The sequence below is a fragment of the Anomaloglossus baeobatrachus genome, chromosome 1 (genome assembly GCF_048569485.1).
Source record: "Anomaloglossus baeobatrachus isolate aAnoBae1 chromosome 1, aAnoBae1.hap1, whole genome shotgun sequence".
NCBI lineage: Eukaryota > Metazoa > Chordata > Amphibia > Anura > Aromobatidae > Anomaloglossus > Anomaloglossus baeobatrachus.
The window spans coordinates 974,924,744-974,950,669 of record NC_134353.1 but is presented as its reverse complement, the minus strand read 5'-3'; the positions used below and the strand labels follow the sequence as shown (position 1 = coordinate 974,950,669).

The 25,926-nt window shown below is 56.1% G+C and overlaps 1 protein-coding gene across 1 annotated transcript in view; it reads right to left on the bottom strand.

The window, feature by feature from the left end:
* The window catches only part of GBA2 (glucosylceramidase beta 2), a 165,392-nt gene that overhangs the window by 18,942 nt on the left and 120,524 nt on the right, over nucleotides 1-25,926 (bottom strand). The window contains 5 exon segments of the mRNA XM_075330500.1: nucleotides 1,795-1,899; nucleotides 2,002-2,186; nucleotides 24,517-24,642; nucleotides 24,711-24,864; nucleotides 25,517-25,619. Coding sequence (XP_075186615.1) covers nucleotides 1,795-1,899; nucleotides 2,002-2,186; nucleotides 24,517-24,642; nucleotides 24,711-24,864; nucleotides 25,517-25,619 — 673 coding nt within the window.

Below are 25,926 nucleotides of genomic sequence, written 5' to 3'. Positions count from 1 at the left end.
ATACAGTAGGTCTCACAGCTGGTTTCTGATATATGGCAAGTCTACTGTGGTCTACTGAGGCATACACTACAGTTCAAAAGTTTGGGGTCACCCAGACAATTTTGTCTTTTCCATGAAAAATCAAATCATACTTTTATTTATCAAATGAGTTGCGTAATGAATAGAAAATATCGGCCAGACAGTGATGAGGTTAGAAATAATGATTTTACGTGAAATAATAAATTTTCTCTTCACACTTTGCTTTCGGCACAGAATGCTCCTTTGCAGCAATTCCAGCTTTGCAGAGCTTTGGCATTCTAGCTGTTAATTTGCGGAGGTAATCTGGAGATATTTCACCCCATTTTTCCCCCCTCCACAAGTTGGATTGGCTTGATGGGCACTTTTTGTGCACCATATGGTCAAGCAGCTCCCACAACAGCTCTATAGGGTTGAGATCTGGTGACTGGGCCCCTCCATTACACATATATACCAGCTCCCGGCTTCTTCCCTAAATAGTTCATGCATAATTTGGAGGTTGCTTTGGGTCATTGTCCTGTTGTAGGATGAAATTGGCTCCAATCAAGCACTGTCCACAGGGTATGACATTGTAAAATGAGTGATAGCCTTCCTTATTCAAAATACATTTTATAAATCTTCTACTTTACCAACAGCAAAGAAACCCCAAACCATCACATTGCTTCCACCATGCTTGACAGATGGAGTCAGGCAGTCTTCCAGCATCTTTTCACTTGTTCTGCGTCTCACAAATGTTCTTCTGTGTGATCCAAACACCTCAAACTTCGATTCGTCTGTCCATAACACTTTTCCAATCTTCCTCTGTCCAATGTCTGTGTTGTTTTGCCCATATTAATCTTTTCCTTTTATTAGCCAGTCTCAGATATGGGTTTTTGTTTGCCACTCTGCCCTGAAGGCAGCATCCCGGAGTCGCCTCTTCACTGTAGACGGTGACACTGTTTTGCGGGTACTATTTAATGAAGCTGCCAGTTGAGGACCTGTGAGGCGTGGATTTCTCACACTAGAGACTGTAATGTGCTTGTCTTGTTGCTCAGTTGTGCAGCGCGGCCTCCCACTTCTCTTTCTACTCTGGTTACAGCCTGTTTGTGCTCTCCTCTGAAGGGAGTAGTACACACCGTTGTGGGAAATCTTCAGTTTCTTGGCAGTTTCATGCATGGAATATCCTTCATTTCTAAGAACAAGAATAGACTGTCGAGTTTCACATGAAAGTTCTCTTTTTTCTGGCCATTTTGAGAGTTTATGGAACCAACAAATGTAATGCTCCAGATTCTCAACTAGCTCAAAGGAAGGTCAGTTTTATAGCTTCTCTAATCAGCAAAACTGTTTTCAGCTGTACTAACATACTTGCACAAGGGTTTTCAAGGGTTTTCTAAACATCCATTAGCCTTCTATCAGTTAGCAAACACAATGATCCATTAGACACTGGAGTGGTGGTTGTTGGAAATGGGCCTCTATACACCTATGTAGATATTGCATTAAAAACCAGACGTTTGCAGCTAGAATAGTCATTTACCACATAACAATGTATAGAGGGGATTTGTTTAATTTAATTTTAGCTTCATTGAAAAAAATGTGCTTTTCTTTCAAAGATAAGGAAATATCTAAGTGACCCTATACTTTTGAACTGTAGTATATATGTCATCTCATGTTGCAATTTCATGATACAACATTGTATTTCTAGTACATGGCCCATCTTGTGCATCAGGTCCGGTATACAGCGGGTCTCACGGGGTGTATCCTCTGCATGCATGTGTCACTTTGAGAGACAGTTATACTCACCCATGTCGTACTGAAGACTGATCTCCAGCTGGGGCCATAACATGATGAGAGCAAATGAGGCGTAAAAATGCACATCATATGTGTTGTACATGCGGTACTCCTGTCCTGGGGAGACAGAAGGAAAATCACAGGAATTAATCTGTAGGGAGGTATATGGAGGGGCAGGAAAATATACAGTGAATACAGGTTGAAAAAGCGGGGTCCCACCTTCCAAATATGCAAAGCGGCCATATTCTTGCAGCACTTTTTTCATGCCCGCCATCTGTTGTTGCCCAGCGTTCATCAGCTCGTCATTGGCGTCATCCGCAAAAAGTTCCACCCAGATTGTGCCGCCATCAGCCACAAAATACAGCTCATTGAAAAGGGCTGACTTATACCAGGACGGTAGGAGCCTGGAAGAAGATAACCGAGTATATGTAATTTTATTGTATCTGACCCGATAATACAGTCTCCTATGTGGCAGCAGAGCACTGTGTGGACAGGTCCGCTCTCCTATGTGGCAGCAGAGCACTGTGTGGACAGGTCCGCTCTCCTATGTGGCAGCAGAGCACTGTGTGGACAGGTCCGCTCTCCTATGTGACAGCAGAGCACTGTGTGAACAGGTCTGCTCTCCTATGTGGCAGCAGAGCACTGTGTGGACAGGTCCGCTCTCCTATGTGGCAGCAGAGCACTGTGTGGACAGGTCCGCTCTCCTATGTGGCAGCAGAGCACTGGGTGGACAGGTCCGCTCTCCTATGTGGCAGCAGAGCACTGTGTGAACAGGTCCGCTCTCCTATGTGGCAGCAGAGCACTGTGTGGACAGGTCCGTGCTCCTATGTGGCAGCAGAGCACTGTGTGGACAGGTCCGTGCTCCTATGTGGCAGCAGAGCACTGTGTGAACAGGTCCGCTCTCCTATGTGGCAGCAGAGCACTGGGTGGACAGGTCCGCTCTCCTATGTGGCAGCAGAGCACTGTGTGGACAGGTCCGCTCTCCTATGTGGCAGCAGAGCACTGTGTGGACAGGTCCGTGCTCCTATGTGGCAGCAGAGCACTGTGTGGACAGGTCCGTGCTCCTATGTGGCAGCAGAGCACTGTGTGAACAGGTCCGCTCTCCTATGTGGCAGCAGAGCACTGTGTGGACAGGTCCGCTCTCCTATGTGGCAGCAGAGCACTGGGTGGACAGGTCCACTCTCCTATGTGGCAGCAGAGCACTGGGTGGACAGGTCCGCTCTCCTATGTGGCAGCAGAGCACTGTGTGAACAGGTCCGCTCTCCTATGTGGCAGCAGAGCACTGTGTGGACAGGTCCGTGCTCCTATGTGGCAGCAGAGCACTGTGTGGACAGGTCCGTGCTCCTATGTGGCAGCAGAGCACTGTGTGAACAGGTCCGCTCTCCTATGTGGCAGCAGAGCACTGTGTGGACAGGTCCGTGCTCCTATGTGGCAGCAGAGCACTGTGTGGACAGGTCCGTGCTCCTATGTGGCAGCAGAGCACTGTGTGAACAGGTCCGCTCTCCTATGTGGCAGCAGAGCACTGTGTGAACAGGTCCGCTCTCCTATGTGGCAGCAGAGCACTGTGTGGACAGGTCTGCTTTCCTATGTGGCAGCAGAGCACTGTGTGAACAGGTCCACTCTCCTATGTGGCAGCAGAGCACTGTGTGGACAGGTCCGCTCTCCTATGTGGCAGCAGAGCACTGTGTGAACAGGTCCGCTCTCCTATGTGGCAGCAGAGCACTGTGTGGACAGGTCCGCTCTCCTATGTGGCAGCAGAGCACTGTGTGAACAGGTCCGCTCTCCTATGTGGCAGCAGAGCACTGTGTGGACAGGTCCGCTCTCCTATGTGGCAGCAGAGCACTGTGTGGACAGGTCCGCTCTCCTATGTGGCAGCAGAGCACTGTGTGGACAGGTCCGTGCTCCTATGTGGCAGCAGAGCACTGGGTGGACAGGTCCGTGCTCCTATGTGGCAGCAGAGCACTGGGTGGACAGGTCCACTCTCCTATGTGGCAGCAGAGCACTGTGTGGACAGGTCCGCTCTCCTATGTGGCAGCAGAGCACTGTGTGGACAGGTCCGCTCTCCTATGTGGCAGCAGAGCACTGTGTGAACAGGTCCGCTCTCCTATGTGGCAGCAGAGCACTGTGTGAACAGGTCCGCTCTCCTATGTGGCAGCAGAGCACTGTGTGAACAGGTCCTCTCTCCTATGTGGCAGCAGAGCACTGTGTGGACAGGTCCGCTCTCCTATGTGGCAGCAGAGCACTGTGTGGACAGGTCCGCTCTCCTATGTGGCAGCAGAGCACTGTGTGGACAGGTCCGCTCTCCTATGTGGCAGCAGAGCACTGTGTGAACAGGTTCGCTCTCCTATGTGGCAGCAGAGCACTGTGTGAACAGGTCCGCTCTCCTATGTGGCAGCAGAGCACTGTGTGAACAGGTCCTCTCTCCTATGTGGCAGCAGAGCACTGTGTGGACAGGTCCGCTCTCCTATGTGGCAGCAGAGCACTGTGTGGACAGGTCCGCTCTCCTATGTGGCAGCAGAGCACTGTGTGGACAGGTCCGCTCTCCTATGTGGCAGCAGAGCACTGTGTGAACAGGTCCTCTCTCCTATGTGGCAGCAGAGCACTGTGTGGACAGGTCCGCTCTCCTATGTGGCAGCAGAGCACTGTGTGAACAGGTCCGCTCTCCTATGTGGCAGCAGAGCACTGTGTGAACAGGTCCGCTCTCCTATGTGGCAGCAGAGCACTGTGTGGACAGGTCCGCTCTCCTATGTGGCAGCAGAGCACTGTGTGGACAGGTCCGCTCTCCTATGTGGCAGCAGAGCACTGTGTGGACAGGTCCGCTCTCCTATGTGGCAGCAGAGCACTGTGTGAACAGGTCCGCTCTCCTATGTGGCAGCAGAGCACTGGGTGGACAGGTCCGTGCTCCTATGTGGCAGCAGAGCACTGGGTGGACAGGTCCGTGCTCCTATGTGGCAGCAGAGCACTGTGTGGACAGGTCCGCTCTCCTATGTGGCAGCAGAGCACTGGGTGGACAGGTCCGCTCTCCTATGTGGCAGCAGAGCACTGTGTGAACAGGTCCACTCTCCTATGTGGCAGCAGAGCACTGTGTGGACAGGTCCGCTCTCCTATGTGGCAGCAGAGCACTGTGTGAACAGGTCCGCTCTCCTATGTGGCAGCAGAGCACTGTGTGAACAGGTCCGCTCTCCTATGTGGCAGCAGAGCACTGTGTGAACAGGTCCGCTCTCCTATGTGGCAGCAGAGCACTGTGTGGACAGGTCCACTCTCCTATGTGGCAGCAGAGCACTGTGTGAACAGGTCCGCTCTCCTATGTGGCAGCAGAGCACTGTGTGAACAGGTCCACTCTCCTATGTGGCAGCAGAGCACTGTGTGGACAGGTCCGCTCTCCTATGTGGCAGCAGAGCACTGGGTGGACAGGTCCGCTCTCCTATGTCGCAGCAGAGCACTGGGTGGACAGGTCCGTGCTCCTATGTGGCAGCAGAGCACTGTGTGAACAGGTCCGCTCTCCTATGTGGCAGCAGAGCACTGTGTGAACAGGTCCGCTCTCCTATGTCGCAGCAGAGCACTGGGTGGACAGGTCCGCTCTCCTATGTGGCAGAAGAGCACTGGGTGGACAGGTCCACTCTCCTATGTGGCAGCAGAGCACTGTGTGAACAGGTCCGCTCTCCTATGTGGCAGCAGAGCACTGGGTGGACAGGTCCGTGCTCCTATGTGGCAGCAGAGCACTGTGTGAACAGGTCTGCTCTCCTATGTCGCAGCAGAGCACTGTGTGAACAGGTCCGCTCTCCTATGTGGCAGCAGAGCACTGTGTGGACAGGTCCGCTCTCCTATGTGGCAGCAGAGCACTGGGTGGACAAGTCCGTGCTCCTATGTGGCAGCAGAGCACTGGGTGGACAGGTCCGCTCTCCTATGTGGCAGCAGAGCATTGTGTGAACAGGTCCGCTCTCCTATGTGGCAGCAGAGCACTGTGTGGACAGGTCTGCTCTCCTATGTCGCAGCAGAGCACTGGGTGGACAGGTCCGTGCTCCTATGTGGCAGCAGAGCACTGTGTGAACAGGTCCGCTCTCCTATGTGGCAGCAGAGCACTGTGTGGACAGGTCCGCTCTCCTATGTGGCAGCAGAGCACTGTGTGGACAGGTCCACTCTCCTATGTGGCAGCAGAGCACTGGGTGGACAGGTCCGTGCTCCTATGTGGCAGCAGAGCACTGTGTGAACAGGTCCGCTCTCCTATGTGGCAACAGAGCACTGTGTGGACAGGTCAGCTCTCCTATGTGGCAGCAGAGCACTGTGTGGACAGGTCCGCTCTCCTATGTGGCAGCAGAGCACTGTGTGGACAGGTCCGCTCTCCTATGTGGCAGCAGAGCACTGGGTGGACAGGTCCGTGCTCCTATGTGGCAGCAGAGCACTGTGTGAACAGGTCCGCTCTCCTATGTGGCAGCAGAGCACTGTGTGGACAGGTCCGCTCTGCTATGTGGCAGCAGAGCACTGTGTGGACAGGTCCGCTCTCCTATGTGGCAGCAGAGCACTGTGTGGACAGGTCCACTCTCCTATGTGGCAGCAGAGCACTGTGTGGACAGGTCCACTCTCCTATGTGGCAGCAGAGCACTGTGTGGACAGGTCCGTGCTCCTATGTGGCAGCAGAGCACTGTGTGGACAGGTCCACTCTCCTATGTGGCAGCAGAGCACTGGGTGGACAGGTCCGTGCTCCTATGTGGCAGCAGAGCACTGTGTGGACAGGTCCACTCTCCTATGTGGCAGCAGAGCACTGGGTGGACAGGTCCGTGCTCCTATGTGGCAGCAGAGCACTGGGTGGACAGGTCCGCTCTCCTATGTGGCAGCAGAGCACTGTGTGAACAGGTCTGCTCTCCTATGTGGCAGCAGAGCACTGTGTGGACAGGTCCGCTCTCCTATGTGGCAGCAGAGCACTGTGTGGACAGGTCCACTCTCCTATGTGGCAGCAGAGCACTGGGTGGACAGGTCCGCTCTCCTATGTGGCAGCAGAGCACTGTGTGAACAGGTCCGCTCTCCTATGTGGCAGCAGAGCACTGTGTGAACAGGTCCGCTCTCCTATGTGGCAGCAGAGCACTGTGTGGACAGGTCCGCTCTCCTATGTGGCAGCAGAGCACTGTGTGGACAGGTCCGCTCTCCTATGTGGCAGCAGAGCACTGTGTGGACAGGTCCGCTCTCCTATGTGGCAGCAGAGCACTGTGTGAACAGGTCCGCTCTCCTATGTGGCAGCAGAGCACTGGGTGGACAGGTCCGTGCTCCTATGTGGCAGCAGAGCACTGGGTGGACAGGTCCGTGCTCCTATGTGGCAGCAGAGCACTGTGTGGACAGGTCCGCTCTCCTATGTGGCAGCAGAGCACTGGGTGGACAGGTCCGCTCTCCTATGTGGCAGCAGAGCACTGTGTGAACAGGTCCACTCTCCTATGTGGCAGCAGAGCACTGTGTGGACAGGTCCGCTCTCCTATGTGGCAGCAGAGCACTGTGTGAACAGGTCCGCTCTCCTATGTGGCAGCAGAGCACTGTGTGAACAGGTCCGCTCTCCTATGTGGCAGCAGAGCACTGTGTGAACAGGTCCGCTCTCCTATGTGGCAGCAGAGCACTGTGTGGACAGGTCCACTCTCCTATGTGGCAGCAGAGCACTGTGTGAACAGGTCCGCTCTCCTATGTGGCAGCAGAGCACTGTGTGAACAGGTCCACTCTCCTATGTGGCAGCAGAGCACTGTGTGGACAGGTCCGCTCTCCTATGTGGCAGCAGAGCACTGGGTGGACAGGTCCGCTCTCCTATGTCGCAGCAGAGCACTGGGTGGACAGGTCCGTGCTCCTATGTGGCAGCAGAGCACTGTGTGAACAGGTCCGCTCTCCTATGTGGCAGCAGAGCACTGTGTGAACAGGTCCGCTCTCCTATGTCGCAGCAGAGCACTGGGTGGACAGGTCCGCTCTCCTATGTGGCAGAAGAGCACTGGGTGGACAGGTCCACTCTCCTATGTGGCAGCAGAGCACTGTGTGAACAGGTCCGCTCTCCTATGTGGCAGCAGAGCACTGGGTGGACAGGTCCGTGCTCCTATGTGGCAGCAGAGCACTGGGTGGACAGGTCTGCTCTCCTATGTGGAAGCAGAGCACTGTGTGGACAAGTCCGTGCTCCTATGTGGCAGCAGAGCACTGTGTGAACAGGTCTGCTCTCCTATGTGGCAGCAGAGCACTGGGTGGACAGGTCCGCTCTCCTATGTGGCAGCAGAGCACTGTGTGAACAGGTCTGCTCTCCTATGTCGCAGCAGAGCACTGTGTGAACAGGTCCGCTCTCCTATGTGGCAGCAGAGCACTGTGTGGACAGGTCCGCTCTCCTATGTGGCAGCAGAGCACTGGGTGGACAAGTCCGTGCTCCTATGTGGCAGCAGAGCACTGGGTGGACAGGTCCGCTCTCCTATGTGGCAGCAGAGCATTGTGTGAACAGGTCCGCTCTCCTATGTGGCAGCAGAGCACTGTGTGGACAGGTCTGCTCTCCTATGTCGCAGCAGAGCACTGGGTGGACAGGTCCGTGCTCCTATGTGGCAGCAGAGCACTGTGTGAACAGGTCCGCTCTCCTATGTGGCAGCAGAGCACTGTGTGGACAGGTCCGCTCTCCTATGTGGCAGCAGAGCACTGTGTGGACAGGTCCGTGCTCCTATGTGGCAGCAGAGCACTGTGTGAACAGGTCCGCTCTCCTATGTGGCAACAGAGCACTGTGTGGACAGGTCAGCTCTCCTATGTGGCAGCAGAGCACTGTGTGGACAGGTCCGCTCTCCTATGTGGCAGCAGAGCACTGTGTGGACAGGTCCACTCTCCTATGTGGCAGCAGAGCACTGTGTGGACAGGTCCACTCTCCTATGTGGCAGCAGAGCACTGTGTGGACAGGTCCGTGCTCCTATGTGGCAGCAGAGCACTGTGTGGACAGGTCCACTCTCCTATGTGGCAGCAGAGCACTGGGTGGACAGGTCCGTGCTCCTATGTGGCAGCAGAGCACTGTGTGGACAGGTCCACTCTCCTATGTGGCAGCAGAGCACTGGGTGGACAGGTCCGTGCTCCTATGTGGCAGCAGAGCACTGGGTGGACAGGTCCGCTCTCCTATGTGGCAGCAGAGCACTGTGTGAACAGGTCTGCTCTCCTATGTGGCAGCAGAGCACTGTGTGGACAGGTCCGCTCTCCTATGTGGCAGCAGAGCACTGTGTGGACAGGTCCACTCTCCTATGTGGCAGCAGAGCACTGGGTGGATAGGTCCGCTCTCCTATGTGGCAGCAGAGCACTGTGTGGACAGGTCCGCTCTCCTATGTGGCAGCAGAGCACTGGGTGGACAGGTCCGCTCTCCTATGTGGCAGCAGAGCACTGTGTGAACAGGTCCGCTCTCCTATGTGGCAGCAGAGCACTGTGTGAACAGGTCCGCTCTCCTATGTGGCAGCAGAGCACTGTGTGGACAGGTCCGCTCTCCTATGTGGCAGCAGAGCACTGTGTGGACAGGTCCGCTCTCCTATGTGGCAGCAGAGCACTGTGTGGACAGGTCCGCTCTCCTATGTGGCAGCAGAGCACTGTGTGAACAGGTCCGCTCTCCTATGTGGCAGCAGAGCACTGTGTGGACAGGTCCACTCTCCTATGTGGCAGCAGAGCACTGTGTGGACATGTCCGCTCTCCTATGTGGCAGCAGAGCACTGTGTGGACAGGTCCGTGCTCCTATGTGGCAGCAGAGCACTGTGTGAACAGGTCCGCTCTCCTATGTGGCAGCAGAGCACTGTGTGGACAGGTCTGCTCTCCTATGTGGCAGCAGAGCACTGTGTGGACAGGTCCGCTCTCCTATGTGGCAGCAGAGCACTGTGTGGACAGGTCTGCTCCTCTGTGTAAGAGGAGAGTACTGTGTGGACAGGTCCGCTCTCCTATGTGGCAGCAGAGCACTGTGTGGACAGGTCCGCTCTCCTATGTGGCAGCAGAGCACTGTGTGGACAGGTCCGCTCTCCTATGTGGCAGCAGAGCACTGGGTGGACAGGTCCGCTCTCCTATGTGGCAGCAGAGCACTGGGTGGACAGGTCCGTGCTCCTCTGTGTAAGAGGAGAGCACTGTGTGAACAGGTCCGCTCTCCTATGTGGCAGCAGAGCACTGGGTGGACAGGTCCGCTCTCCTATGTGGCAGCAGAGCACTGGGTGGACAGGTCCGTGCTCCTATGTGGCAGCAGAGCACTGTGTGAACAGGTCCGCTCTCCTATGTGGCAGCAGAGCACTGTGTGGACAGGTCCGCTCTCCTATGTGGCAGTAGAGCACTGTGTGGACAGGTCCGCTCTCCTATGTGGCAGCAGAGCACTGTGTGAACAGGTCAGCTCTCCTATGTGGCAGCAGAGCACTGTGTGGACAGGTCCGCTCTCCTATGTGGCAGCAGAGCACTGGGTGGACAGGTCCGCTCTCCTATGTGGCAGCAGAGCACTGGGTGGACAGGTCCGTGCTCCTATGTGGCAGCAGAGCACTGTGTGAACAGGTCCGCTCTCCTATGTGGCAGCAGAGCACTGTGTGGACAGGTCTGCTCTCCTATGTCGCAGCAGAGCACTGGGTGGACAGGTCCGTGCTCCTATGTGGCAGCAGAGCACTGTGTGGACAGGTCCGCTCTCCTATGTGGTAGCAGAGCACTGTGTGGACAGGTCCGTGCTCCTATGTGGCAGCAGAGCACTGTGTGAACAGGTCCGCTCTCCTATGTGGCAGCAGAGCACTGTGTGGACAGGTCTGCTCTCCTATGTGGCAGCAGAGCACTGTGTGGACAGGTCCGTGCTCCTATGTGGCAGCAGAGCACTGTGTGAACAGGTCCGCTCTCCTATGTGGCAGCAGAGCACTGTGTTGACAGGTCTGCTCTCCTATGTGGCAGCAGAGCACTGTGTGGACAGGTCCGCTCTCCTATGTGGCAGAAGAGCACTGGGTGGACAGGTCCGCTCTCCTATGTGGCAGCAGAGCACTGTGTGGACAGGTCCACTCTCCTATGTGGCAGCAGAGCACTGTGTGGACAGGTCCGCTCTCCTATGTGGCAGCAGAGCACTGTGTGGACAGGTCCGCTCTCCTATGTGGCAGCAGAGCACTGTGTGGACAGGTCCGCTCTCCTATGTGGCAGCAGAGCACTGTGTGGACAGGTCCGCTCTCCTATGTGGCAGCAGAGCACTGTGTGGACAGGTCCGCTCTCCTATGTGGCAGCAGAGCACTGTGTGGACAGGTCCGCTCTCCTATGTGGCAGCAGAGCACTGTGTGGACAGGTCCGCTCTCCTATGTGGCAGCAGAGCACTGTGTGGACAGGTCCCCTCTCCTATGTGGCAGCAGAGCACTGTGTGGACAGGTCCGCTCTCCTATGTGGCAGCAGAGCACTGTGTGGACAGGTCCGCTCACCTATGTGGCAGCAGAGCACTGTGTGGACAGGTCCACTCTCCTATGTGGCAGCAGAGCACTGGGTGGACAGGTCCGCTCTCCTATGTGGCAGCAGAGCACTGTGTGGACAGGTCCGCTCTCCTATGTGGCAGCAGAGCACTGTGTGGACAGGTCCGTGCTCCTATGTGGCAGCAGAGCACTGTGTGAACAGGTCCGCTCTCCTATGTGGCAGCAGAGCACTGTGTGAAAAGGTCCGCTCTCCTATGTGGCAGCAGAGCACTGGTTGGACAGGTCCGTGCTCCTATGTGGCAGCAGAGCACTGTGTGGACAGGTCTGCTCTCCTATGTGGCAGCAGAGCACTGTGTGGACAGGTCCGCTCTCCTATGTGGCAGCAGAGCACTGTGTGGACAGGTCTGCTCTCCTATGTGGCAGCAGAGCACTGTGTGGACAGGTCCGTGCTCCTATGTGGCAGCAGAGCACTGTGTGAACAGGTCCGCTCTCCTATGTGGCAGCAGAGCACTGTGTGAACAGGTCCGCTCTCCTATGTGGCAGCAGAGCACTGTGTGAACAGGTCCGCTCTCCTATGTGGCAGCAGAGCACTGTGTGGACAGGTCTGCTCTCCTATGTGGCAGCAGAGCACTGTGTGGACAGGTCCGCTCTCCTATGTGGCAGCAGAGCACTGTGTGGAAAGGTCCGCTCTCCTATGTGGCAGCAGAGCACTGTGTGAACAGGTCCGCTCTCCTATGTGGCAGCAGAGCACTGTGTGGACAGGTCCGCTCTCCTATGTGGCAGCAGAGCACTGTGTGGACAGGTCCACTCTCCTATGTGGCAGCAGAGCACTGTGTGGACAGGTTGCTCTCCTATGTGGCAGCAGAGCACTGTGTGGACAGGTCCGCTCACCTATGTGGCAGCAGAGCACTGTGTGGACAGGTCCACTCTCCTATGTGGCAGCAGAGCACTGGGTGGACAGGTCCGCTCTCCTATGTGGCAGCAGAGCACTGTGTGGACAGGTCCGTGCTCCTATGTGGCAGCAGAGCACTGTGTGAACAGGTCCGCTCTCCTATGTCGCAGCAGAGCACTGGGTGGACAGGTCCGTGCTCCTATGTGGCAGCAGAGCACTGTGTGAACAGGTCCGCTCTCCTATGTGGCAGCAGAGCACTGTGTGAACAGGTCCGCTCTCCTATGTGGCAGCAGAGCACTGTGTGAACAGGTCCGCTCTCCTATGTGGCAGCAGAGCACTGTGTGGACAGGTCCGCTCTCCTATGTGGCAGCAGAGCACTGTGTGAACAGGTCCGCTCTCCTATGTGGCAGCAGAGCACTGTGTGAACAGGTCCGCTCTCCTATGTGGCAGCAGAGCACTGTGTGAACAGGTCCGCTCTCCTATGTGGCAGCAGAGCACTGTGTGGACAGGTCTGCTCTCCTATGTGGCAGAAGAGCACTGTGTGGACAAGTCCGTGCTCCTATGTGGCAGCAGAGCACTGTGTGAACAGGTCCGCTCTCCTATGTGGCAGAAGAGCACTGTGTGGACAGGTCTGCTCTCCTATGTGGCAGCAGAGCACTGTGTGGACAAGTCCGTTCTCCTATGTGGCAGCAGAGCACTGTGTGAACAGGTCCGCTCTCCTATGTGGCAGCAGAGCACTGTGTGGACAGGTCCGCTCTCCTATGTGGCAGCAGAGCACTGTGTGGACAGGTCCGTGCTCCTATGTGGAAGCAGAGCACTGTGTGAACAGGTCCGCTCTCCTATGTGGCAGAAGAGCACTGTGTGGACAGGTCTGCTCTCCTATGTGGCAGCAGAGCACTGTGTGGACAAGTCCGTGCTCCTATGTGGCAGCAGAGCACTGTGTGAACAGGTCCGCTCTCCTATGTGGCAGCAGAGCACTGTGTGGACAGGTCCGCTCTCCTATGTGGCAGCAGAGCACTGTGTGAACAGGTCCGCTCTCCTATGTGGCAGCAGAGCACTGTGTGGACAGGTCCGCTCTCCTATGTGGCAGCAGAGCACTGTGTGGACAGGTCCGTGCTCCTATGTGGAAGCAGAGCACTGTGTGAACAGGTCCGCTCTCCTATGTGGCAGCAGAGCACTGTGTGAACAGGTCCGCTCTCCTATGTGGCAGCAGAGCACTGTGTGAACAGGTCCGCTCTCCTATGTGGCAGCAGAGCACTGTGTGGACAGGTCCGCTCTCCTATGTGGCAGCAGAGCACTGTGTGAACAGGTCCGCTCTCCTATGTGGCAGCAGAGCACTGTGTGAACAGGTCCGCTCTCCTATGTGGCAGCAGAGCACTGGGTAGATAGGTCCGTGCTCCTATTTGGCAGCAGAGCACTGTGTGAAAAGGTCCGCTCTCCTATGTCGCAGCAGAGCACTGGGTGGACAGGTCCGTGCTCCTATGTGGCAGCAGAGCACTGTGTGGACAGGTCCGCTCTCCTATGTGGCAGCAGAGCACTGTGTGGACAGGTCTGCTCCTCTGTGTAAGAGGAGAGCACTGTGTGGACAGGTCCGCTCTCCTATGTGGCAGCAGAGCACTGTGTGAACAGGTCCGCTCTCCTATGTGGCAGAAGAGCACTGTGTGAACAGGTCCGCTCTCCTATGTGGCAGCAGAGCACTGTGTGAACAGGTCCGCTCTCCTATGTGGCAGCAGAGCACTGTGTGGACAGGTCCACTCTCCTATGTGGCAGCAGAGCACTGTGTGGACAGGTCCGCTCTCCTATGTGGCAGCAGAGCACTGTGTGGACAGGTCCGCTCTCCTATGTGGCAGCAGAGCACTGGGTGGACAGGTCCACTCTCCTATGTGGCAGCAGAGCACTGTGTGGACAGGTCCGCTCTCCTATGTGGCAGCAGAGCACTGTGTGAACAGGTCCGCTCTCCTATGTGGCAGCAGAGCACTGTGTGGACAGGTCCGCTCTCCTATGTGGCAGCAGAGCACTGTGTGGACAGGTCCGCTCTCCTATGTGGCAGCAGAGCACTGGGTGGACAGGTCCACTCTCCTATGTGGCAGCAGAGCACTGTGTGGACAAGTCCGCTCTCCTATGTGGCAGCAGAGCACTGTGTGGACAGGTCCACTCTCCTATGTGGCAGCAGAGCACTGTGTGGACAGGTCCACTCTCCTATGTGGCAGCAGAGCACTGTGTGGACAGGTCCACTCTCCTATGTGGCAGCAGAGCACTGTGTGGACAGGTCCGCTCTCCTATGTGGCAGCAGAGCACTGTGTGGACAGGTCCGCTCTCCTATGTGGCAGCAGAGCACTGTGTGGACAGGTCTGCTCTCCTATGTGGCAGCAGAGCACTGTGTGGACAGGTCCGCTCTCCTATGTGGCAGCAGAGCACTGGGTGGACAGGTCCGCTCTCCTATGTGGCAGCAGAGCACTGTGTGGACAGGTCCACTCTCCTATGTGGCAGCAGAGCACTGTGTGGACAGGTCCACTCTCCTATGTGGCAGCAGAGCACTGTGTGGACAGGTCCACTCTCCTATGTGGCAGCAGAGCACTGTGTGGACAAGTCCGCTCTCCTATGTGGCAGCAGAGCACTGTGTGGACAGGTCCACTCTCCTATGTGGCAGCAGAGCACTGTGTGGACAGGTCCACTCTCCTATGTGGCAGCAGAGCACTGTGTGGACAGGTCCACTCTCCTATGTGGCAGCAGAGCACTGTGTGGACAGGTCCGCTCTCCTATGTGGCAGCAGAGCACTGTGTGGACAGGTCCGCTCTCCTATGTGGCAGCAGAGCACTGTGTGGACAGGTCTGCTCTCCTATGTGGCAGCAGAGCACTGTGTGGACAGGTCCGCTCTCCTATGTGGCAGCAGAGCACTGGGTGGACAGGTCCGCTCTCCTATGTGGCAGCAGAGCACTGTGTGGACAGGTCCGCTCTCCTATGTGGCAGCAGAGCACTGTGTGGACAGGTCCACTCTCCTATGTGGCAGCAGAGCACTGTGTGGACAGGTCCACTCTCCTATGTGGCAGCAGAGCACTGTGTGGACAGGTCCGCTCTCCTATGTGGTAGCAGAGCACTGTGTGGACAGGTCTGCTCCTCTCTGTAAGAGGAGAGCACTGTGTGGACAGGTCCACTCTCCTATATGGCAGCAGAGCACTGGGTGGACAGGTCCACTCTCCTATGTGGCAGCAGAGCACTGGGTGGACAGGACCGTGCTCCTATGTGGCAGCAGAGCACTGTGTGGACAGGTTCGCTCCTCTGTGTAAGAGGAGAGTACTGTGTGGACAGGTCCACTCTCCTATATGGCAGCAGAGCACTGGGTGGACAGGTCCACTCTCCTATGTGGCAGCAGAGCACTGTGTGAACAGGTCCGTGCTCCTATGTGGCAGCAGAGCACTGTGTGGACAGGTCCGCTCTCCTATGTGGCAGCAGAGCACTGTGTGGACAGGTCCACTCTCCTATGTGGCAGCAGAGCACTGGGTAGACAGGTCCGTGCTCCTATGTGGCAGCAGAGCACTGTGTGAACAGGTCCGCTCTCCTATGTGGCAGCAGAGCACTGTGTGGACAGGTCCGCTCTCCTATGTGGCAGCAGAGCACTGTGTGGACAGGTCCGCTCTCCTATGTGGCAGCAGAGCACTGTGTGGACAGGTCCGCTCTCCTATGTGGCAGCAGAGCACTGTGTGAACAGGTCCGCTCTCCTATGTGGCAGCAGAGCACTGTGTGAACAGGTCCGCTCTCCTATGTGGCAGCAGAGCACTGTGTGAACAGGTCCGCTCTCCTATGTGGCAGCAGAGCACTGGGTGGACAGGTCCGTGCTCCTATGTGGCAGCAGAGCACTGTGTGAACAGGTCTGCTCTCCTATGTGGCAGCAGAGCACTGTGTGGACAGGTCTGCTCTCCTATGTGGCAGCAGAGCACTGTGTGGACAGGTCTGCTCCTCTGTGTAAGAGGAGAGTACTGTGTGGACAGGTCCGCTCTCCTATGTGGCAGCAGAGCACTGTGTGGACAGGTCCGCTCTCCTATGTGGCAGCAGAGCACTGTGTGGACAGGTCCACTCTCCTATGTGGCAGCAGAGCACTGTGTGGACAGGTCCGCTCTCCTATGTGGCAGCAGAGCACTGTGTGAACAGGTCTGCTCCTCTGTGTAAGAGGAGAGCACTGGGTGGACAGGTCCACTCTCCTATGTGGCAGCAGAGCACTGGGTGGACAGGTCCGTGCTCCTATGTGGCAGCAGAGCACTGTGTGGACAGGTCCGCTCTCCTATGTGGCAGCAGAGCACTGTGTGGACAGGTCTGCTCTCCTATGTGGCAGCAGAGCACTGTGTGGACAGGTCTGCTCTCCTATGTGGCAGCAGAGCACTGTGTGAACAGGTCCACTCTCCTATGTGGCAGCAGAGCACTGTGTGGACAGGTCCGTGCTCCTATGTGGCAGCAGAGCACTGTGTGAACAGGTCCGCTCTCCTATGTGGCAGCAGAGCACTGTGTGGACAGGTCCGCTCTCCTATGTGGCAGCAGAGCACTGTGTGGACAGGTCTGCTCTCCTATGTGGCAGCAGAGCACTGTGTGGACCGGTCCGTGCTCCTATGTGGCAGCAGAGCACTGTGTGAACAGGTCCGCTCTCCTATGTGGCAGCAGAGCACTGTGTGGACAGGTCCGCTCTCCTATGTGGCAGCAGAGCACTGTGTGGACAGGTCCACTCTCCTATGTGGCAGCAGAGCACTGTGTGGACAGGTCCGCTCTCCTATGTGGCAGCAGAGCACTGTGTGGACAGGTCCACTCTCCTATGTGGCAGCAGAGCACTGTGTGAACAGGTCCGCTCTCCTATGTGGCAGCAGAGCACTGTGTGGACAGGTCCACTCTCCTATGTGGCAGCAGAGCACTGTGTGAACAGGTCCGCTCTCCTATGTGGCAGCAGAGCACTGTGTGGACAGGTCCACTCTCCTATGTGGCAGCAGAGCACTGTGTGGACAGGTCCGCTCTCCTATGTGGCAGCAGAGCACTGTGTGGACAGGTCCACTCTCCTATGTGGCAGCAGAGCACTGTGTGAACAGGTCCGCTCTCCTATGTGGCAGCAGAGCACTGTGTGGACAGGTCCACTCTCCTATGTGGCAGCAGAGCACTGTGTGAACAGGTCCGCTCTCCTATGTGGCAGCAGAGCACTGTGTGGACAGGTCCACTCTCCTATGTGGCAGCAGAGCACTGTGTGGACAGGTCCACTCTCCTATGTGGCAGCAGAGCACTGTGTGGACAGGTCCGCTCTCCTATGTGGTAGCAGAGCACTGTGTGGACAGGTCTGCTCCTCTCTGTAAGAGGAGAGCACTGGGTGGACAGGTCCGCTCCTCTGTGTAAGAGGAGAGCACTGTGTGGACAGGTCCACTCTCCTATATGGCAGCAGAGCACTGGGTGGACAGGTCCACTCTCCTATGTGGCAGCAGAGCACTGGGTGGACAGGACCGTGCTCCTATGTGGCAGCAGAGCACTGGGTGGACAGGTTCGCTCCTCTGTGTAAGAGGAGAGTACTGTGTGGACAGGTCCACTCTCCTATATGGCAGCAGAGCACTGGGTGGACAGGTCCGCTCTCCTATGTGGCAGCAGAGCACTGTGTGGACAGGTCCACTCTCCTATGTGGCAGCAGAGCAGTGTGTGAACAGGTCCGCTCTCCTATGTGGCAGCAGAGCACTGTGTGGACAGGTCCGCTCTCCTATGTGGCAGCAGAGCACTGTGTGGACAGGTCCGCTCTCCTATGTGGCAGCAGAGCACTGTGTGGATAGGTCCGCTCTCCTATGTGGCAGCAGAGCACTGTGTGGACAGGTCTGCTCTCCTATGTGGCAGCAGAGCACTGTGTGGACAGGTCCGCTCTCCTATGTGGCAGCAGAGCAGTGTGTGAACAGGTCCGCTCTCCTATGTGGCAGCAGAGCACTGTGTGGACAGGTCCGCTCTCCTATGTGGCAGCAGAGCACTGTGTGGACAGGTCCACTCTCCTATGTGGCAGCAGAGCACTGTGTGGACAGGTCCACTCTCCTATGTCGCAGCAGAGCACTGGGTGGACAGGTCCGTGCTCCTATGTGGCAGCAGAGCACTGTGTGAACAGGTCCGCTCTCCTATGTGGCAGCAGAGCACTGGGTGGACAGGTCCGTGCTCCTATGTGGCAGCAGAGCACTGTGTGGACAGGTCCGCTCTCCTATGTGGCAGCAGAGCAGTGTGTGGACAGGTCTGCTCTCCTATGTGGCAGCAGAGCAGTGTGTGGACAGGTCTGCTCTCCTATGTGGCAGCAGAGCACTGGTTGGACAGGTCCACTCTCCTAAGTGGCAGCAGAGCACTGTGTGAACAGGTCCGTTCCTCTATGTAAGAGAAGAGCACTGTAAGGACAGATCCACTCCCTCCTATGTGGCAGTAGAGCAGTGTGTGGACAGGTCCACTCTCCTATGTGGCAGCAGAGCACTGTGTGGACAGGTCCACTCTCCTATGTGGCAGCAGAGCACTGGGTGGACAGGTCCGCTCTCCTATGTGGCAGCAGAGCACTGTGTGGACAGGTCCGCTCTCCTATGTGGCAGCAGAGCACTGTGTGGACAGGTCCGCTCTCCTATGTGGCAGCAGAGCACTGTGTGGACAGGTCCGCTCTCCTATGTGGCAGCAGAGCACTGTGTGGACAGGTCCGCTCTCCTATGTGGCAGCAGAGCACTGTGTGGACAGGTCCGCTCCTCTGTGTAAGAGGAGAGCACTGTGTGGACAGGTCCACTCTCCTATGTGGCAGCAGAGCACTGGGTGGATAGGTCCGCTCTCCTATGTGGCAGCAGAGCACTGGGTGGACAGGTCTGCTCTCCTATGTGGCAGCAGAGCAGTGTGTGAACAAGTCCGCTCTCCTATGTGGCAGAAGAGCACTGAATGGACAGGTCCGCTCCTCTGTGTAAGAGGAGAGCACGGTGTGGACAGGTCTGCTCTCCTATGTGGCAGCAGAGCAGTGTGTGGACAGGTCCGTGCTCCTATGTGGCAGCAGAGCAGTGTGTGGACAGGTCCGCTCCCTCCTATGTGGCAGAGCACTGTGTGGACAGGTCTGCTCTCGTATGTGGCAGCAGAGCACTGGTTGGACAGGTCCACTCTCCAAAGTGGCAGCAGAGCACTGTGTGAACAGGTCCGTTCCTCTATGTAAGAGAAGAGCACTGTAAGGACAGATCCACTCCCTCCTATGTGGTAGAAGAGCACTGAATGGACAAGTCCGATCCTCTGTGTAAGAGGAGAGCACTGTGAGGGGAGGTCTGCTCCCTCCTATGTGGCAGAGCACTGTGTGGACAGGTCCGCTCCTCTATGTAAGAGAAGAGCACTGTATGGACAGGTCTGCTCCCTCCTATGTGGCAGCAGAGCGCTGTGTGGACAAGTCCGCTCCCTCCTATGTGGCAGCAGAGTACTGTGTGGACAGGTCTGCTCTTCTATGTAAGAGAAGAGCACTGTAAAGGACAGGTCCGCTCTGCTATGTGGCAGCAGAGCAGTATGTGGACAGGTCCGCTTCCTCCTATGTGACAGCAGAGCACTGTGCGAACAGGTCCGCTCTCCTATGTGGCAGCAGAGCCCTGTGTGGACAGGTTGCTCTCCTATGTGGCAGCAGAGCACTGTGTGGACAGGTCCGCTCTGCTATGTGGCAGCAGAGCAGTATGTGGACAGGTCCGCTCTCCTATGTGGCAGCAGAGCACTGGGTGGACAGGTCCATGCTCCTATGTGGCAGCAGAGCACTGTGTGGACAGGTTGCTCTCCTATGTGGCAGCAGAGCACTGTGTGGACAGGTCCGCTCTGCTATGTGGCAGCAGAGCAGTATGTGGACAGGTCCGCTTCCTCCTATGTGGCAGCAGAGCACTGTGCGGACAGGTCCGCTCTCCTATGTGGCAGCAGAGCACTGTGTGGACAGGTCCGCTCTCCTATGTGGCAGCAGAGCACTGTGTGGACAGGTCCGCTCTCCTATGTGGCAGCAGAGCAGTATGTGGACAGGTCCGCTTCCTCCTATGTGGCAGCAGAGCACTGTGCGGACAGGTCCGCTCTCCTATGTGGCAGCAGAGCACTGGGTGGACAGGTTGCTCTCCTATGTGGCAGCAGAGCACTGTGTGGACAGGTCCGCTCTGCTATGTGGCAGCAGAGCAGTATGTGGACAGGTCCGCTTCCTCCTATGTGGCAGCAGAGCACTGGGTGGACAGGTCCGTGCTCCTATGTGGCAGCAGAGCACTGTGTGGACAGGTTGCTCTCCTATGTGGCAGCAGAGCACTGTGTGGACAGGTCCGCTCTGCTATGTGGCAGCAGAGCAGTATGTGGACAGGTCCGCTTCCTCCTATGTGGCAGCAGAGCACTGTGCGGACAGGTCCGCTCTCCTATGTGGCAGCAGAGCACTGTGTGGACAGGTCCGCTCTCCTATGTGGCAGCAGAGCACTGTGTGGACAGGTCCGCTCTCCTATGTGGCAGCAGAGCAGTATGTGGACAGGTCCGCTTCCTCCTATGTGGCAGCAGAGCACTGTGCGGACAGGTCCGCTCTCCTATGTGGCAGCAGAGCACTGGGTGGACAGGTCTGCTCTCCTATGTGGCAGCAGAGCACTTTGTGGACAGGTCCGCTCTCCTATGTGGCAGCAGAGCACTGTGTGAACAGGTCCGCTCTCCTATGTGGCAGCAGAGCACTGTGTGGACAGGTCCGCTCTCCTATGTGGCAGCAGAGCACTGTGTGGACAGGTCCGCTCTCCTATGTGGCAGCAGAGCACTGGGTGGACAGGTCTGCTCTCCTATGTGGCAGCAGAGCACTGGGTGGACAGGTCCGCTCTCCTATGTGGCAGCAGAGCACTGTGTGGACAGGTCCGCTCTCCTATGTGGCAGCAGAGCACTGTGTGGACAGGTCCGCTCTCCTATGTGGCAGCAGAGCACTGGGTGGACAGGTCCGCTCTCCTATGTGGCAGCAGAGCACTGGGTGGACAGGTCCGCTCTCCTATGTGGCAGCAGAGCACTGTGCGGACAGGTCCGCTCTCCTATGTGGCAGCAGAGCACTGTGTGGACAGGTCCGCTCTCCTATGTGGCAGCAGAGCACTGTGTGGACAGGTCCGCTCTCCTATGTGGCAGCAGAGCACTGTGCGGACAGGTCCGCTCTCCTATGTGGCAGCAGAGCACTGTGTGGACAGGTCCGCTCTCCTATGTGGCAGCAGAGCACTGTGTGAACAGGTCTGCTCTCCTATGTGGCAGCAGAGCACTGGGTGGACAGGTCTGCTCTCCTATGTGGCAGCAGAGCACTTTCTGGACAGGTCCGCTCTCCTATGTGGCAGCAGAGCACTGTGTGAACAGGTCCGCTCTCCTATGTGGCAGCAGAGCACTGTGTGGACAGGTCCGCTCTCCTATGTGGCAGCAGAGCACTGTGTGAACAGGTCCGCTCTCCTATGTGGCAGCAGAGCACTGTGTGGACAGGTCCGCTCTCCTATGTGGCAGCAGAGCACTGTGTGGACAGGTCCGCTCTGCTATGTGGCAGCAGAGCACTGTGTGGACAGGTCCGCTCTCCTATGTGGCAGCAGAGCACTGTGTGAACAGGTCCGCTCTCCTATGTGGCAGCAGAGCACTGTGTGGACAGGTCCGCTCTCCTATGTGGCAGCAGAGCACTGTGTGGACAGGTCCGCTCTCCTATGTGGCAGCAGAGCACTGTGTGGACAGGTCCGCTCTCCTATGTGGCAGCAGATCACTGTGTGGACAGGTCCGCTCTCCTATGTGGCAGCAGAGCACTGTGTGGACAGATTGCTCTCCTATGTGGCAGCAGAGCACTGTGTGGACAGATTGCTCTCCTATGTGGCAGCAGAGCACTGTGTGGACAGGTCCGCTCTGCTATGTGGGAGTAGCAGATCATGGTGGGCATTGTATGCGTTCTCTTTTGATTTACTCCTTGGAACATTACACTGATGCATTTTCCCTTGTTTCTAGATGGCTTATTCCCATCTCAAGGGCAACGATCACAGCACTGTCTCCTCCCTCTGGTGACCTCATATCTTGTCTCCTATTCCATATCATTGCGCGCACCTGCACAGTCGCCCGCCCGTGAGTGCGCATGCGCCAGGGTGCGTTCCACTAGCTGGAAATAATACAGCCTGGCTATATACGTTACGTATATCTCCCTGCACCTGCCTTCCACACTGGGATGGTATTGTACTTATTTTCCATCATAGATAAAACATAGGTAGATTGGCATGTTTTTCCATTGATACCGATGTATATCATTTTCTTACAGATCTCGGTCTGGTAAGGGCCCTTACTGGGCATCGGCCTCTCTGTTTCATTATTACCAGGTGACATATAACCTGTTTACGATTTTCACAGCAGGACGCCGTTTTGCCACTCTGAGCCCATCACCCCTAACCAGAACATGGTATGTCCATTTATTTCACATCCATTGGTAGAAGTATTTTCATTTCTCCCTTTAATATCTATTATTTTACCTTCCCCCAGTATATCAGAGTGAGCTGGTCTATATTCTTAGACTACATTTTATCCCGGGTGACGGTATCGCCCAGCATTATAGATTACATTTACTCACATTGGCTTGTCATTGGCACATGTATCCCATTATCCCTTTTCCTATAAGTATATAAAGCCCACCCGTAGTCCCACACTGACCCTCTACGCCTGTAGATTGCTCTTCACCTACACAACAGGCCCTCTGTGTACAAGGTACACAGTATTCCCCATCATTTATATATTTAGCCATCAATATCTTACAGCTCATCTCGCACTCCTCTATATCCTGAGGTTTCGGGGTGCCCGTACTTGCCATCCATCTATTTATCCGGTTGGCATAGCTTATAAGGTATTTTCTATGACAGTTATCGTCCCTGCTCTTCCTTCCTCCAGGCACGTTATAAATCCCCCCAGCCAGACGCTGCTCACATTTATCTCCACCTATGGCTGTTGTATGGCCTCCTATCATTGATTGTGTATAAGCCATTCATCTCTAATATTTCTCTATCACATCTGCTACAAATCCTAAAGGCAGCTCTTTGTTGTTATTGATGTGGTCCATGTTGATATTCATTGAGCGGCTGTGGTTTTGTGATTCTGTACATTGTTGTATTCCTGGCGTTTCATTGTTTTGATATTATTTCTTCTTACATGATTATCTTGAAAAACGCCGAGGTTATCAGCCGAGACGTGGAGTGAAAACGTCCTCCATTATTGTGCGCAACCAGCTCTGTCCTCACCTATTGTACCATCACCCATTCCCTGTAGACTGTGAGCCCTCGCGGGCAGGGTCCTCTCTCCTCCTGTAGACTGTGAGCCCTCGTGGCAGGGTCCTCTCCTCCTGTAGACTGTGAGCCCTCGCGGGCAGGGTCCTCTCTCCTCCTGTACACTGTGAGCCCTCGCGGGCAGGGTCCCCTCTCCTCCTGTAGACTGTGAGCCCTCGCGGGCAGGGTCCTCTCTCCTCCTGTAGACTGTGAGCCCTCGCGGGCAGGGTCCTCTCTCCTCCTGTAGACTGTGAGCCCTCGCGGGCAGGGTCCTCTCTCCTCCTGTAGACTGTGAGCCCTCGTGGGCAGGGTCCTCTCCTCCTGTAGACTGTGAGCCCTTGTGGGCAGGATTCTCTCTCCTGTAGACTGTGAGCCCTCGCGGGCAGGGTCCTCTCTCCTCCTGTAGACTGTGAGCCCTCGTGGGCAGGGTCCTCTCCTCCTGTAGACTGTGAGCCCTTGTGGGCAGGATTCTCTCTCCTGTAGACTGTGAGCCCTCGTGGGCAGGGTCCTCTCTCCCTGTAGACTGTGAGCCCTCACGGGCAGGGTCCTCTCCTCCTGTAGACTGTGAGCCCTCGCGGGCAGGGTCCTCTCTCCTCCTGTAGACTGTGAGCCCTCGCGGGCAGGGTCCTCTTTCCTCCTATACCAGTCTGTTTTGTACTGTTAATGGTTGTTGTACGTATACCCTCTTTCACTTGTAAAGCGCCATGGACTAAATGGCGCTATAATAATAAATAATAATAATAATAATAATTAGTGTTGCTTTTAGAGCATTTTGAAGAACAAGAAGACATTTTTCCTTCTGTTTTCCCTTTCATCTTAATTTTAGTGCCGGAGTATATTCTCTCCCGTAGTACGTAACTTTTTTGACTTCTGAGCACCAATTCTATCTACCCAGTGAGGCAGATCTACTCTTTCATCTATGGGGTGTACCTAGCCCCTCACAGATGACTCTGCAGACCCCCAGCCTCCTACAGGCACACAAACCCTACAATATTGTCCCTGTCTGTCCGGGCCACAGCGGGGGTGATTGGCTCGTGCAGGCGTCAGTGTATAAAAGGAAGCTGCAGACCCCCGGAGTTGGAGGGCACAGCTCAATCCACCTCCGCTGGGGATTTCCTTTTCTTTTCCAGTAGTTTGGACAGAGAAGCCATAGTGTGAAAAAGCCATCCAATAATGCAAAGATACAGAGTAACAGAACCTCAGCTGTGCAGCACTTAATACGTACTCATCCTGAAGGATCGGGTCCTGCCATGCGCTGATCTTCTGCTCCCATTCTTCATAGTGGGACAGACCGTGCTGACACAGGGCGGGAGCGGCTGTCCCATCACTGCCGAAAAACCGTGTGTACCGCCTGAGAGGGTAGAAGAGACACATCAGAGGGGTAACGCAATCGGCGGATACAGGGGGACAAAATCATACCTGGAATACTCCTTATCTCCAGAACCAAAGCGGATCCGGGGCATATCCCAGCACAGACAGAACTCCAGAGTGCCGCGTCCTCCCGGGCTCACCGTGCAGCCGGACGCCACTGCCGCAGCCGTCTTCTTTCCTTTCATGGTGGGAGAACTTGCACCTGTGTGGTGATTTACAGTAAGCGGCCTGCTGAGGGCGCTGCATGAACATTGGTGGGCTCAATGCTCCTACACATTAACGGGAGGTCAGCGGGTCATTACCAGCGGGAGGTCAGCGGGTCGTTACCAGCGGGAGGTCAGCGGGTCGTTACCAGCGGGAGGTCAGCGGGTCGTTACCAGCGGGAGGTCAGCGGGTCGTTACCAGCGGGAGGTCAGCGGGTCGTTACCAGCGGGAGGTCAGCGGGTCGTTACCAGCGGGAGGTCAGCCGGTCGTTACCAGCGGGAGGTCAGTGGGTCGTTACCAGCGGGAGGTCAGCGGGTCGTTACCAGCGGGAGGTCAGCCGGTCTTTACCAGCGGGAGGTCAGCGGGTCGTTACCAGCGGGAGGTCAGCGGGTCGTTGCCAGCGGGAGGTCAGCGGGTCATTACCCGTGGAAGGTCAGAGGGTCGTTACCAGCGGGTGGTCAGTAGGTCATTAGCTGTGGGAGGCCGTCCTCTAGTTTTAGGAGAGACCCTATTAATATTAGTGAGAAGTGCTGGGAATAGTGGGAGGTCAGTGGGTCGCTACCTATGGGGAGGCTGTAGTCTAGTTAGGTGGGTCTGCATATTTCTATAGAGACCCTGTTAATATTAGTAGGAGGTCAGCAGTTCGTTACCTGCGGGGGAGTTTAGGCGCCCATCCTCTAGAAGATCTTTCCATATTTCATGTCCCAGTCCAGTTGGATCGAACTCTGTGCAGTGAGAAGAGTGGGTTCCCGGCTGTAGGAGGCAGATATATAGGTGAGGCCTTGGCTGACTGGCACCTCTTTGGTCCCCTATGATTGTATATTTTATGGCTATGAAGTTCTGCTCTACTACAAGTCTCAATAGGCGTGTGAGCCCCCTCCCTGTTTCTGGGGTGCAGTGAAATCCATCCTCCTGCCCCTCTCCCATGAGTACAGTTAAAGATTTAAAAGGCCAGCGCTTTGTAAATGAAGCTTCTTCAGTTCACCCTCCGATAAATGCCACGTGACCTTCCTGCGGGGCCGCGCCTTGTGCACAATATGTGACCTTATGCTTCAATTAT